At 35.4% G+C, this 15746-nt stretch overlaps 1 protein-coding gene across 1 annotated transcript in view; it reads right to left on the bottom strand.

Moving 5' to 3' along the window:
• LOC149793951 (uncharacterized) overlaps nucleotides 1–15746 on the bottom strand; it is a 54073-nt gene that overhangs the window by 32402 nt on the left and 5925 nt on the right. Inside the window, exons 4-6 of the mRNA XM_089969071.1 lie at nucleotides 4482–4640; nucleotides 2848–2988; nucleotides 1843–1992 (exon numbers count right to left, since the gene is read on the bottom strand). Coding sequence (XP_089825197.1) covers nucleotides 1843–1992; nucleotides 2848–2988; nucleotides 4482–4640 — 450 coding nt within the window. The remainder of the gene's footprint in view (nucleotides 1–1842; nucleotides 1993–2847; nucleotides 2989–4481; nucleotides 4641–15746) is intronic.

The raw sequence follows: 15746 nt of genomic DNA, 5'->3' as shown, positions 1-15746 counted from the left end.
ACAGCAATATTGGACACTAATAGTGAAGTGTGATTCGCCTCTGAATTTGTCTGACGCATGTTCGTTTAAAATATTAACAGAAATGTAGAACACACATACACACACAGACACAGACAGACAGACACACTTGCATGGCATGTAAGTTGAAACATATAAATACACATCCAAATATACACACATGTGTATTTGAATTCGTTTGCTGAAAACTTTAGTGATTCAATTATATGGTTGTGATACTTGTTCTTTTCTTTAGTTTGTTTTGGAGGAATAATCTGTTTGTACACATCAGCAGGTTCTAGTAGCATTGGTATGCATACCTGTCTATCTTTCTACCATACTAAGCGTTATATGGGTGGATGGATGAATCAGTTCCGTGGGATGTTTGTAAGTAATTTATCTGAAATGGTCGCTTCCTTTCTCTTTATAATTCATTATCATTACTAATTTCCCATGCTCAGAGCATACACATCTTAAGAGTTCACCATTATAAATCACGTGATTAACATTAGCTGATGAAGGCAGCGTGATATTGCCGAAAATTTCGAACTCTTAAGAAATGTATGCTCTGATTATGGGAAATTACTAATGATCATGACCTAGATAGGATTTTTTAAAAACAATACACAACAACAAAATCAACACCCACCACCAATAAACATTTCTTATAAGCAGCTGATTAAGAGAGTATTTGACTGAGGACAGGTTTTTTAAATGCATGTTGTTAGTTTTGCTTCCACCTTGTTGGTTGCAAAAAGGAAACGATACAGGCAAAAAGAAATGAGTTAATAGGACGTGGGTACTCCTTCCACTATACCGTATATACTCGCTTGTACGTCAGATACAACTGCAAACAATATAGACCCCGATCTGATATTTATTCCACTGATTAATCCCAATAAGCTGCATACACCATGATCTAACAGCGCATCATCTGACTGTAGATCTTAGTATATACAGTTTGCATTTGGATCGTACTGATGTATGATATATTATAGCTAAATAAAGATTTCGTTCTAGCTGTAAATATAAATTTTGGCGTCAACAGTCACAAAACACAATGATGTATCAAACCTATTTTAGGACGCATTTCTATTAAACCTTATATGATTATAAGATTACGATGAAACTTATCTAGGGCGTGTTGCTATCAAGCCTGTAAGATTATCATTTCAATCCAGAATGTTGCTTCACAAGTTATGGAGAGTGAACGAACGTCGCAATTAATGGACAAAATCCAAGTGAATCTCGGACCTGTCCAGTGTATTAGCATGATTACACCCGTGATGAAATATGGTTTCAATCCATGACATTTTTGAAAGGAATTGAGTGTGCGAGACGTACGGACGGACAGAAGCACACAAGTAAATAACGTATGTCATCCTCAGAATTTGTGCTGCTACGTAAAACTCACGTGCCATTTCCAGCATAATCATAAGTAAATAGGGGCAACTGCTTAAAACAAATCAAATTCTTGCTAAATTGGCGGGCGTTCTTCTCAATTCTTATATCCCACCATTGCGTGCATGTGTTTCTGTGTGTGCCTGTATTTTGTTTTTGTCCAAGATAGAAGAAAGACAACCTTCTAGCACGAATTTAAAAACTACTTATGGTTATCTCATTTTTGTTCACCTGGGTGTATGCACAGGTAGATAGATATACATATGGTTTCTGTGTCATCGAGTTGGCACTGCACTGAATTAAATCTCCCAAATTTATAAAACTAATGTAAAATTATATTTCGATTGTGTATATACACACACACATACATACATACATACATACATACATACATACATACATACATACATACGTACGTACGTACATACATATCGTGACACTTACGAATCATACATTTGCAAAGTGGACAAGTTTCTGAATTTGGATTAGAGTCAAAGTGGAAACCATGACGACATGATTTCATGCAGCTGGTGACCTCAGGACAACTGTTTTCTTGATGAACTAGGACTATCGGGGCTGGTGTTGTGAGTGTTGCTGGAAATTTAAACGAATATGTATAAGAGTATATATTTACATATTTCGTTTTCTGAGTCAGCGTGAATAGGCAAACGAATGAATTGATAAACCGATTTACTGTTAGACACCAGGGCAAAGAAAGAAAATAAGACATGTATACAATGTATAGCATCTACACAGTTTGAAACATTCATACACTAGACAAAATACTATTGTGCAATCATCTAACTCGAATTTCAACAACTATGACAGGAATAAACCGAACGAAATAAATACAAAAAGTGAGCAAATTTTCTAATAAAACGCAGCACCACCCCATTTACTCCACTCCCCTTACTTGTTCAGAGAAGAGTAGTCGTTAATTTGTGTACCAAGAAGCATTTTTGCAGTTTTGTGATTTAGAAGGCAACATGACACCTGCAATAAATTATGGGTAGATAATGACATCGTGGAATATTGGTCAAATTGTGTCATATCACAAATACCTTTTTCTAAAAATTCTTCTTTAGGATGCGAACAGCAATAACTTCTTTACATAGCCAATTTTAATATCATTTTATGCTCTTCAAGAGAAATATTTAAATTGTGCTTGAAAACATAGAATCGTCAATGTCATTTATTTGCTAAGATCATTTCTTGCAGTGAAAATAAAAGGGACCCAATCCAGAGTCCCAAAAATGTAAATGCAAAATAATTGCAACGATGAAAACAACAGAAACATCACCTACCATTAAACATTCAAGTAACGTATTGAGTTGAAAGAGTAATAAGAATCCAACTCCCTTCTATTGCCGAAATCATTATTTCTTTTTGTTGTAGCAAACTACCTCAGCAAAATTCTTATAACAACATATAAATTCGTGGTATGCTTACGATGCTGCAGACATTTGCACGATGGGCATCCATGTTGGTCGTCATGGCCTAGTTCATACCCTGTGTCTTTGCAGGCCAGCATACATGCCACTGTCTCGGAACATAGTTTCTGTTCTGGAGGCGATGTCGCAAGAATCAAGGCTGAAAATTGGTATTCAGCTCATATTTAATACTGAGTACAAATATGGCAAGCAAGGGTTATGACTAATGACTTACTGTGTGGGGAGGGGATGTGGGATGGGGTGGGGTCGGGTGGGGTTGGGATGTGATTTGGATTTTTAATGTTGCTTTTAACAATTTTCCAGTCATATGATGTATGCAGTGTGGCAGTTTATAGTGATATCTAGCGCTGGGGCATCATGCCACATACATGTAGCATGATGTCCCACCCGGTCACATTATCCTGACACCAGGCCGATCAGTCCTAACACTAATTTCTTAATGTTGAGCACCAAGCGAGGTAGCTGCTACTACAATTTTGTTTTGTATATAAGTCTTTAGTATGACTCAGTCGGGGTTGGAACCCGCGACCTAACTCATCCGAGGCAGACTCTGTAACCACTTAGGCCACAGGAAAGGTCGATTATGGGTTACTGTTACACCACTAGAAATAGAACCAAGAACATCATTAGCAACGCTGGCTCTACCCAGCGCACGCTGAGGTAGATGTAGGCAAGATTTATTTTGTTTCTTGTTTTATTTCTTTTATATAGACAATATATAAGACTATAAAAGAACGCCCTTCAAGGGAAATTGTAAACGAAAGCTTTTAAAAGATGTACCGTAATTTCTATCGCTTGTGAATATTTTATCACCTGAACTCAATGCTATTCAGTTTCGGAAGCTCGTCTAATTTTTACGTTCTAAATGCGCATAATGACATTTAACAATTTGGATTGGCCTTTTAAATGGTTTAAATTCATATTAATGTGCACGTTAATTTGAACAAAAATAAATATATGGACAAATTCAAATCTTATAACATCGTTTTACAATAGACTCCTATAAAAAAAAACGAGAGCAATAATAACAGCAAAATCTCTTTTAAAAAACATTCGAAAAATTCGAAAAATGGTAACTCATTTGTAATTCCTGTGAAAACCATCGAAACAAAGTCACAACATAAGAGTAATTTTCTTCATTTTCAGATGTAGACCAGGAAGTGAAGTGAATAACCGAACCGTTTTCACTCATTTATAAGTCGAGTCAAAATGCAAACTGCATAGACCGAGATCTGCCGTCGCATAATGCACGGACACATCCGGATCTGATCAGTTTGTTAGGAGTAATCAGTGGAACAAACAACGCAGACACTGATCTGCATGCGCATCATGCTATTTTGATCGACTTATAAGCGAGTATATATGGAATGAACGATATAATGAAACCAGAACAAAGGCTAATTAAATAAAGCGCAAGAGAAGAAAATGATTTAAAGTGTTGTAAACAAGGACAGTCTATGGCAGTCTTAATTTTTAAAAAGTTCTTGTAGACAAGTTTTGTTTTGTTACCTAAAATTCACAGCACTTTACACTAAACTGAAGATATGATTTGCTATGTTTGCACCCCACCCCTCGCACGACATAAAAGAGTTATTTTAATAATGGAAGAAGAAGAAAGAGAGCTTGGATTACGTTTTTCCACCACACACTGGCATGATCTACATCCATCTTTGTCCGGTTGTCCTAACTTAATTATATCTGTACAGGATCGGATACACGTGTCTGTAGCCGGACACTGTTTCTTAGGGGCCGGAGTGGTCGTGGGCAGTAGCTGCTCCAGAAGTTTCTGACCTAGTTTTGTATGCAAAAATCATTACGAAACATTGTATAAACATTTGTAAACTGAGAATGAAATTTAGAGGATGAATGTTTAGACATTTATATGTACAGAGCAAAAACATAAGTTAAGTAGATACAGTTAATATACTAATTATTTAATAGATTCATTAAATTTAAATATTGCTCTTCAGTATTTATGATATAACATACGTTTGTTTCATATTTGTATTGAAAAATCTTGACTAAGTTTTAACTGACCTCATCTTAAAAGCTTGTAACATTATGGTTGTCTTGCGATAAAAAAATCACATCTTAGCCAACTCCTGTGTTGTTATCTTACACAGCCATATATTTAAAGGAAACTGCTGTTTCGAAGGTTGTTAGATTCAATAAATTATTGCTGTATTAAAATAATTGAAATTATAGTCTAATATTACTCGCTATTAACACGGAAAGGATCATTTAGTCTAATATGACAAGATGTTAACACGGGAAGGATCATCTAGTCTAATATGACAAGCTATTAATACAGAAAGGATCATCTAGTCTAATATGACAAGCTATTAACACGGAAAGGATCATCTAGTCTAATATGACAATCTATTAATACAGAAAGGATCATCTAGTCTAATATGACAAGCTATTAACACGGAAAGGATCATCTAGTCTAATATGACAATCTATTAATACAGAAAGGATCATCTAGTCTAATATAACAAGCGATTAACACGGAAAGAATCATCTAGTCTAATATGACAAGCTATTAACACGGAAAGGATCATCTAGTCTAATATTACAAGCTATTAACACGGAAAGGATCATCTAGTCTAATATGACAAACTATTAATACAGAAAGGATCATCTAGTCTAATATAACAAGCTATTAACACGGAAAGAATCATCTAGTCTAATATGACAAGCTATTAACACGGAAAGGATCATCTAGTCTAATATGACAAGCTATTAACACGGAAAGGTCATTTAGTCTAATATGACAAGCTATTAATACAGAAAGGATCATCTAGTCTAATATGACAGGCTATTAACACGGAAAGGATCATCTAGTCTAATATGACAAGCTATTAATACAGAAAGGATCATCTAGTCTAATATGACAAGCTATTAATACAGAAAAGATCATCTAGTCTAATATGACAGGCTATTAACACGGAAAGGATCATCTAGTCTAATATGACAAGCTGTTAACAATGCAAGGGTAATACAGTCTAATACGGCAGGTTATTAATGCAGCAAATTTACAAAGCATGTATGTTAGAGGTTGCGTTGCTGGAGATAAGCTAGAAAGAGTACAAACGTTCAACATGTTGTCAAACAAATATAGAAAGGCTTGGCTGGGTGAGACATTGAACGAATCGAGAAGAAAGATGGAAAACAAACCAAAAAACAAAAACAAAACAAAAACATTATACTTGGGCCCACAAACCAAAGAAAACTGTAATAAAAGAATGTTGCAATATACATCACTTTTTCCCTCACATAGACGTTAACTCTTTACCAGAGTTTAAGACACAACAAGGTGCATAACGATAAAAGTAGATAACGAAAGTAAATAATAAAATGCATTTCTTACTTAAACTCTTGCAAAGTATTTGCATGATTTGGTTTCTAAGGCATACAAATGGGCAACACAAATTTATTAAAATAATTTAGAATCACTTTTCAAAGGATATTTGTTTGTTTTTTCCATTTCCCCACCTCCTACCACCCACCTCTCACCTACCACCCACCCACCAGTCTGTGTATTGTTGTGACATACATTTTATTTCTTTTTTGGTACAGATACGTTTCATTGCTTAGCTGCAGTAGCTGCTTAGCTTTCATTGCTTAGCTGCAGTATTCAGGGTTAACTTAAAGTCCTCACATATTATTAGGAAGCCCATTTCCCAGAATGCAAATTCATTCAATATTATATGAAAGAGATATACCTTGCCAGTGCATACATAAATATATATGTATGATAACCTCATTCGGAAGTGGTCGTTTCTCTGATGTTACCCTGAAATATCTTAAAATGTTTTACAATCAGATGTTCATCCGGTCAAATACTGTTCAATCCAAACCCCAAACCCCAAATTTCACTGAAATTATAACGGTCTATTTCTAAAATGGACGAAAGAGAAAGATAGAGATTGTCACGAATATATTACCCGTTTTTCTCGTGCATGTACATGCCTGACAACTTGCCAGGTCTTTCTCGCCAAGCACATAATTGTCCACACAAGTTGCAATGCAAAGCTTGGTTGCTATGCATTTATCTGGAATAAATATTTTCTTTGATGCGAATAGAAAAGCCTCTTTGCTATGTGCAAGCATATGTCGAACTTTAATTTGAAAGACTAAGAATAAGATGGGAACGTTTTCCATACTTGTGTCCGTGAAATGGCACATGTGACAAACATTATATTTGCAAAAATTCTAAAAAAATCAGTCTTTTTTTTCTTGTTCCCTGTTCAGACAAAATGTGCTGACATGGTACCTCGTGTACAATGATGTAGATGTTCGTGTGCAGTGGTCCTGTTAGTGGAGTGCAAGTATACAGTGCTCACACACTAGAGTGGTCCTGTTAGTGGAGTGCAAATATACAATGCACACACACTGGAGTGGTCCTGTTAGTGGAGTGCAAGTATACAATGCACACACACTGGAGTGGTCCTGTTAGTGGAGTGCAAATATACAATGCACACACACTGGAGTGGTCCTGTTAGTGTATACAATGCACACATTGGAGTTGTCTTGGTATTAAAGAGCAAATATACGATTAAAACATTCTGTGTATTAATCTGTGTAATGGTGTTGGTAGTGGAGAGGAAGTATGCAGAGCACACACTCTTTTGCATTGTCTTGGTAGTGGAAAGAATGCATTTAATGCACACAATCTGTGTAATGGTCTTTGTAATGGAAAGCTAAAATACGATGCACGGACTCTGTGGATAACAAGCATGCAGTACAAACGCTCAGGTGTAGTAATTTTGTTGGTGGAGAGCGAGTACATAATACACGCACACACATTGTGCATCAGTTATGGTAGTGGAAATAGCCATTCAGTGCACATACTTTGTGTAATTTCTTAGTGGTTGACAGCTGACATACATTGCACCCATTATGGATAATGGTCCTGCTTGTGAGAAAAAAGTATTCACTCGGTGAAGTGTTCCTGACAGTCGAGAGTATGTATGCACTGTGGTCACTTTATGCGGTGGTCTTAATAGAGCAGAGCAATTAAACAATCTACATACCCTGTCTAATGGTCTTGGTAAGTAGACAGAAAATATACAATACACATACTCTGTGCAATGGGTTTGGTAGTAGACATAAAATATACAATACACATACTCTTTGTAATGGTTTTGGTAGTAGACAGCAAATATACACTGTACATACTCTGTATAATGGTTTTGGTAGTAGACAGAAAATATACAATACACGTACTCTGTTTAATGGTTTTGGTAGTAGACAGAAAATATACAATACACATACTCTGTGCAATGGTTTTGGTAGTAGACAGCAAATATACAATGCACATACTCTGTGTAATGGTTTTGGTAGTAGACAGCAAATATACAAGATACATATTCTGTATAATGGTTTTGGTAGTAGAGAGCAAATATACAAGATACATACTCTGTGTAATGGTTTTGGTAGTAGACAGCAAATATACAAGATACATATTCTGTATAATGGTTTTGGTAGTAGAGAGATATACAATACTCATACTCTCTCTCTCTCTCTCTCTCTCTCTCTGCGATTTGGATTTTTTATTGTAGCTTTAAAAAAATTTCAGTCATATCACTACGATGTCTGCAGTGTGACAGTTTATAGTGATGGCTAGCACTGGGGCATCATGCCGCAGACATGTAGAATGATGTCTCACCCAGTCACATTATCATGACACTAGGCCGACCAGTCCTAAAACTAACCTCTTAATTCTGAGCGCGAAGTGAGGCATTAGGCCACCAGAGCGGTCCATACTTTGTGTAATATATCTGGTAGTAGAGAGCAAATATACAATACATATACTCTTTGCAATAATCTTGATAGTAGACAGCAAATATACAATACACATACTCTGTGTAATGGTATTGGTAATAGAGAGCAAGTATACAACACATATGCCCTGTGTAATGTTCTTGGTAGTAGAGAGCACATTGACAGTGCGCATACTCTGTGTAATAGGCTTGATTGTGGAGAGCAAATATACAAAACACATGCCCTGTGTAGTAGAGAGCATTAGACAATATACATACTCTATGTAATGGACTTGGTAGTAGATAGCAAGTATACAATTCAGAGACTCCGTTTAGTAGTGTCGTAGAGGGCATATATACAATCCATTAGTTTGATCTATTCCATATTTGCTAATCTTGGTGACATTATCAAGAAAAGAACTTTAAAAAAAATAGTTTGCATACCATTCTTGATGTCCAGGACTCCCGTCAATTCCGTTTCTGAGATAAACATAATTTAATATTCAATCATGGATAAAACAACGTCCCTATTTGTGACATACAAAGTAATTCATGTAGGTCACTGGTTTGTTGGTTGCTTTCTTTCGGAATTTTCAGCACCTTATTTGCGTAAAATATGCAGGGGAAATGAGTGACTAACCAAACGACAAACCGAGATAGATCAGCATTATCCATACAAATCAGTAGACATTATATAATTGGCAATTTGAAGAAGAGAAAAGCGGATATATTTATCCATGTTTTGATTATATGTTACAGGACGGATGAGAGGGAAGAATATTTTATTTTAAGAAACGTTGGATTTATATAGGTTGTTCCCCTCCACACCGTTTCTATGGTTCCCCGTTATTACCCATGATTTGCTATTTCATGACCGAAATGTGAATGGGGGAAGAGACTTACCTGCATCATTAACAATGCAATGCCGCTGTTTAATAAGCCAATTAAACATGATACAGTTTACGAGTCTTGACAAATCCATGAGTTAAAGATTACGTGTTTCAGCATTCATGCTTCCTACCGGAATCGGAAGATAAGGTTTAATAAAGAGGATACTGAATAAAATGGAGTTAAATACAGAGAAAGAAATACACTTTTCCTAGAGGATGAACATCTTTTCAGTGTGTTTTGTCTTTTTTTATATTCAATGGCAATAAAACTCCATTACAGATATATTAAACATAATCGGACCATGTAACATTTTACATTTCTGCACAACTCTGATAATGGTTGTTAAATTATTGAAATGGGCAAAGTTGCATCCATTCTTCATTACGATAAATAAATTGTTATTTCCCACAGTACAATGATTTATATCCTCAGGAAGGTAAATATATTCAAAATGGAATTGTTTATCCTCATATACTTATTTATTTCTTTTCATAAATTTATTCTTTTCTTGTTTTCTCTCTTTATAATCTCTCGTAGATCATAGGGTAGAAAATTGTTTTTTTTACTGTTGTGCTAAACTCTGCCAATTTGTAATCCCGATAAAAATGATAGTAAATACCGTGAATTAATTCTTTTGGGTGATTGGGGGTATATACATGTTTGCAGTTTTCTTAGTTGCTGCAAATCGCAAATTTAAATACCCAAGTAACAGTTATCATCGGTGATGACGAACGGACTTGAATCCAAACAATTATCTATCGGCGATGACAAATAAATTCATATTACAAGCAATAGACTTAGGTCCTGACAACAGTGTCAAATGTTTACTCAATCGCTAACCTAAATGTCATATTGTTCCTAAAAAAAAATGATTAAAATGTCACAATTATCATATCCTATTTACCAAAATGTCATATTTATCAATAAGAACTGATCAGATTGTCAAATTTTTCTTCAACCACTGATCAAAATGTCATATTTTTCCACTATCGAAATTGCACGTGTCCTAAATCACGGATGAACATGTCCCATGTTTTTTTCTAAACCATTGATAACAATATTACATTTCTCCTAAACTCATCAAAACTCATATATTTTCTAACCACGGAAGAATTGTCAAAATTCGTTTTAACAACTGATTAAAATTTCACATTTTCCCTAAACCACTGTTTGAATTATAATATTGTTCCTAAAGAACTGATGAAAATGTCATATTTTGGTCCTAAATCATTGGTCAAATTATCATATTTTTCCTAAAGCACAAATGAAAATGTCTTATTCTTATTAAATCACTGATCAAAGTGTAATATTTATCAAAACCATTGATTAAAATGTCATATTTTTCCTAACCATTGACCAAAATGTCATATTTTTGCTAAACAACGAAGATTGGTTTTGACAAAAAGAACTGAATACACTGGACTGTGAATCTGAGCAGATTCTTATATTTCTCCCACCCATTGTCACTTAACAAATGAAAATATTTGTATTTATCTTCTGTAAAGACTGCACATTTTTATATATCCATACGTCTGTATTTATCTTCTGTAAAGACTACACATTTCGTATTCATCTTCTGTAAAAACTACACATTTTAGAGTATTCACTGTACTCTATGTAAAACTTAAAAATGTACATATTTTACATTATGTATATTCTGGTTCAAGGAAACAAGTGTTAAATCCAGAAACATATGGTCTCTCTCTCTCTCTCTCTCTCTCTCTCTCTCTCTCTCTCTCTCTCTCTCTCTCTCTCTGCACCTCAAAGCTTAGGAATATTAATTTCCAGGTACAGCAGAACAACACGGCGTTAGAAAGTCTAAATGATGGTAACTGCTTTAATTATCAGAAGCTAGGGTATTACTAATACTAAAACTACGACTAATAATATTACTACTACTACTACTAATAATAATAATAATACATTTTGTTATTATATTTGTCATCTAAAACTTTGCATAATCTAATAATCTTATACATAAAACCAAAAGGTTTCTAGAATGCATGCGCCATCTAATGGAGTAAAATGTAGATGAGTTCCATTCTTACCGTTGTTTTGAAGACTTGACGCCTGCTTAGTAGCTGTGGAAGCGTTGGCAGTTGAAATGTTTTCTTCGTTTGTATTATTCACTGAAAAATGAAAGTGGGTGGAAGATGCAATGCCATCAGACTTAAACTATTTTCTTAATCGTTAATGCTTTTAACCAGGCTTGTGCAACTTTAATTTCTGGTCACGGGCCTTATAAGATGTATTATATAATCAATGCCCCTCGGGGGTTGTAGTTTACCACAGATTCATGACTGAGTCCACTGACTACAATACTGTTTGACGTGAAATTTTTAATTAAACGTAGTTGTCCGAACTTCCGTAATTTATATCACTCATAAGAATAGATAAAGTCAGCGTGATAACTTGATGATTTAAGTTTGAAGTTAACAACAAAATTGTACATTCGACAAAATCACTTCATAGTGATGAAGTGTGGACATAGACACATTCAAACAAAATAAGGACTTAATCTAGTTCTGGAGAAGAAAAGAAAAAGAGTTCAGACATTCAACATTTTGTAGATATAGGCTAACAGCGAACATGCAGTTGTGCATTTATTGTGCATTAATAATATAAAAGAATGGCATTTTATAGTGTCTCCCAACAATTCTCAGGGATATCAACAAGGTTTTATTCTGGAACCAATCAGCCACGATGGAAATAATATAATATAGACAGACAGACAGATAGATAGATAGATAGATAGATAGATAGATAGATAGATATACAGTTTATCAGAGCAATTTGAAACTAATTGTCGCGATTTCAAGGAAAATTGTACAAAAATTAAACTTACGGCAAATTCTCCCACGATCGACGGGTGAGGTGACGGAACTGCTTATTTCAACATGAATTCGTGGCTAAATTTAGGTGGGAATTAACAGAGAGTGCAAGGAAACATTATCATTTGATTTCAAATATCGATAGTAAATTGTGATTTCAAAATTGTCAACCAACAAATGATCAGCATTTTGAGGTATGAAGCATGAAACATGGAGACCGCATATGGTTTGCAAAATCATATCTGTAAAAACTATATTTTTAGCAATTATATATTTTTGTTATTGAGAATCGATCTATATCGACGACATGAAACTTGATGTTGAATCAAGAAAAATCATTCGATATGTTTCTTTGGCAATTCACCCATTAATTGTTAAGAATCTAAAAATATTTTTTTTTTATTTCTATCATAAGTTCACAAAAGAAATGAAAATTCCAAAATTGTAACACACACTAAAAGCATGTGCGGTCATAATGATGAATGTATTATAGGTTCTAGGTTCATACTAGCAAGCGACGCAAACATTGAAAAGGAAAGCATTTGCTAGAAGCATTCATGTTGTACAAGAATTTATGTAACGAGCTGTCAAGCAGGCATGGCGGTAAATAGAAATAAAACAGATCTTGCCATTTTTGGCTGAACATGCTGGTCCTATGCACGATTCACCCAAAGTACCCGGTGTGAAAAGGCCTGTCAGAAAGGACGAAATGCGACTATAAGGTCTGTAATATTTCGCACATTAAAAAATACTTTCATTTTCTGTGGAAACTTAATTTTAATAATTCAAATATTTGCTTAAGTTTAGCTATAATTTCAACACATATTTCATTTATTTAATAAGAATATACAATGGGAACGAAAAATATTGGACGAAAAACGTAATTTCGATGAATATATTGTGTTGGAAAAATTAAAAACACAAACAAACAGAAAACTCGCTGCTTGTAATTTCTCAGCTATGGATTAATTGCATTTGTCAAGGTTAGTTTGGGGCCCCGAGTGGCCGAGTGGTCTAAAGCGTTCACCGTTCCGGATCACTGCAATCTCACGTCTGTCTGCGTGGGTTCGAGTCCAGGGCTCGACTAGCGTGGGTACGTGGGAAAGCCTGCCAGTAGCTTCTCGTGGGTCGGTGGTTCTCCCCTGGGTTTTCCAGGGTTCTTCCTCCACCAGTTATACTGGCCGCCATGTATAGCCTATCTTGTGCTGAAAAATGGCGGTAAACCCTAGAACAACAACAACAAGGTTAGTTTTAATTTTCCTCACAAAGCGTCGCTATGGCAATGACCCACTGTACAGCCAATTAATGGTTTGTAAATGATGTCATAGTGTTAGCATTTCAGTCCGATTTGGAAGGGAAATCCGTGTAGGCATGGTGGATTCCATATTTCAAATTATTGATGAGTATTACTTAAGTTTGCTGCCGAGAAATACTTTTTGAAAAGGTCCTTCAAAATGTGTACCAGTACAAATTTCATGACATATAGTTTCATCATCTATTGCATCGAATGTTCGAGAAGACGTGCGAATTGAAAATACAAAATTGAAACGCGCACGAAAAATAGCACTTTCTTCAGGTTAATCTGAATGTCATGTTCTTTATGACGAAATTTGGCCCATAAACACACGTAAACTGGTTGCATAGGTTGTTTTTTTTAAAAATTATTATTATAAACTGGTTTTAGAAAATAGCAGAACGAAACAGAACAGTTCTTAAAGCAGCTTTCATTACCATTATAGTGACTTGCTCATACAGATATTGGTTTGATAGTTATGTCCAGCGAATCAGTCTAGTGTTAAACGATGATCAGAAAGGGACTGACATTTTTATTTATGTATTGAATCTTGGAGCTACCACACAGTCTTTATAATTGCTCCTTTCCCCTGGATGGTGTTTTAGTCTGATATATGTTAGTTGCACACCCACCCACCCAGAACCACACACACCTGAGTCACCATAGTTCCTTACCTTATTTATGCAAATGCAACTAAAAAAGCGAAACTTTTGAAAATAACCACACTATATACTGGAGTACATCAATCCCTCTATTTGCAGACAAGCACAACATCCTCTCTCTAATTTATCAGGATTCAACTTTTTCTCCAAGAATAAAAATGTCTTCAGTTTCACTGGTAGCTCAAAACTAACAATTAAGAAGTGTTTCCATCAAATATATTTTATATGCGTTTTGTTTAGTTAATAAAACTGAAACACAAAATGTTTTAATTTTTTTAATTTGAGTTATCTTTTGTAATTATGTTTATTTTTAACATAATACTTAATAACATTATTATTATTATTATTATTATTATTATTATTATTATTATTATTATTCCTATAGTATGTATAATAGTGGCCCCCCCCCCCTCCACGATGCACGATTTAATTATGTGGATCTGCATTTAATTAGACAAGATACATTGTATAATTGTTTCGATATGAGAAAACTGGAACCTACTGCTGCCATTATTGCTACCATTTTGCCCCGGTCCGCCATCTTGTGTATCTGGAGTAATCGTAGTTGATGTCACAGAACTTTCGTTTTCTAGAAAAAAAGTACAGATGTCAGGCGAATCTGTCCTTGAGCCAATACTGAGGAGTAAGAGCCTGTTCTTACATTGACGTCGCACTATATTATATCAAGTACCGAATGAATATGTAATTGTAGAATTACAAAATTCCAGTGAGTTATATCTTAACATATGCAGTTGAATGTACTTCTATATATAGGTAGGCATTTCCACAGTTGAATTTCTATCTTGGTATAAAAACAATGAATGAAACTCATACATAGTAATTCAATTCCATATACGTCATAAGATGTTGAATGAAACCACACACACACACACACACACACATACATGATGTTTTTCAGTCGACAAGGACCACTCTAGTCATCCGACAAATGGAAGGGTTTGTTTTGTTCTGTGCGTGCGCAGGTGGCTGATGAGGCCAATCATTGCACTGAATGTTCGTTTGCATAAGGGACAAAGGGTGAGTGGGAAATCTCTAGGAGGGTTGATGACATGCGCTTTTCTGGCTTGCCTCTTCAGCTCTGCAGCTGCTGTCCTGCTAGATTCGCACAATTTGGAGCCTTTGTGCACGGAGGAACGCCAAGTGACTCGATTGCTGCTGTTCACTCCCAGGAATCAGTGTTCATTTTGAACATTTTCAATGCAGCTTTCAGATTGTCTTTGAAGCGTTTCTTCTGACCTCCGTGGGATCTCTGTCCTTCATGTAACTCGCCATAGAAGAGTCTCTTAGGCAGCCGGTGGTCTGGCATACGTACAACATGTCCCGCCCAGCGTAGCTGGGACTGCACCAGGATGGTGTGGATGCTGAGGAGACCGTGTACTGCAAGATGTTGAGGATTTTCCTGAGACTTGTGGTGTGAAAGTGGTTCAGCTTCC

The sequence above is a fragment of the Sinohyriopsis cumingii genome, chromosome 8 (assembly GCF_028554795.1).
Source record: "Sinohyriopsis cumingii isolate HCF-2022 chromosome 8, ASM2855479v2, whole genome shotgun sequence".
Lineage (NCBI taxonomy): Eukaryota > Metazoa > Mollusca > Bivalvia > Unionida > Unionidae > Sinohyriopsis > Sinohyriopsis cumingii.
This window is presented reverse-complemented; position numbering and strand designations above follow the sequence as displayed.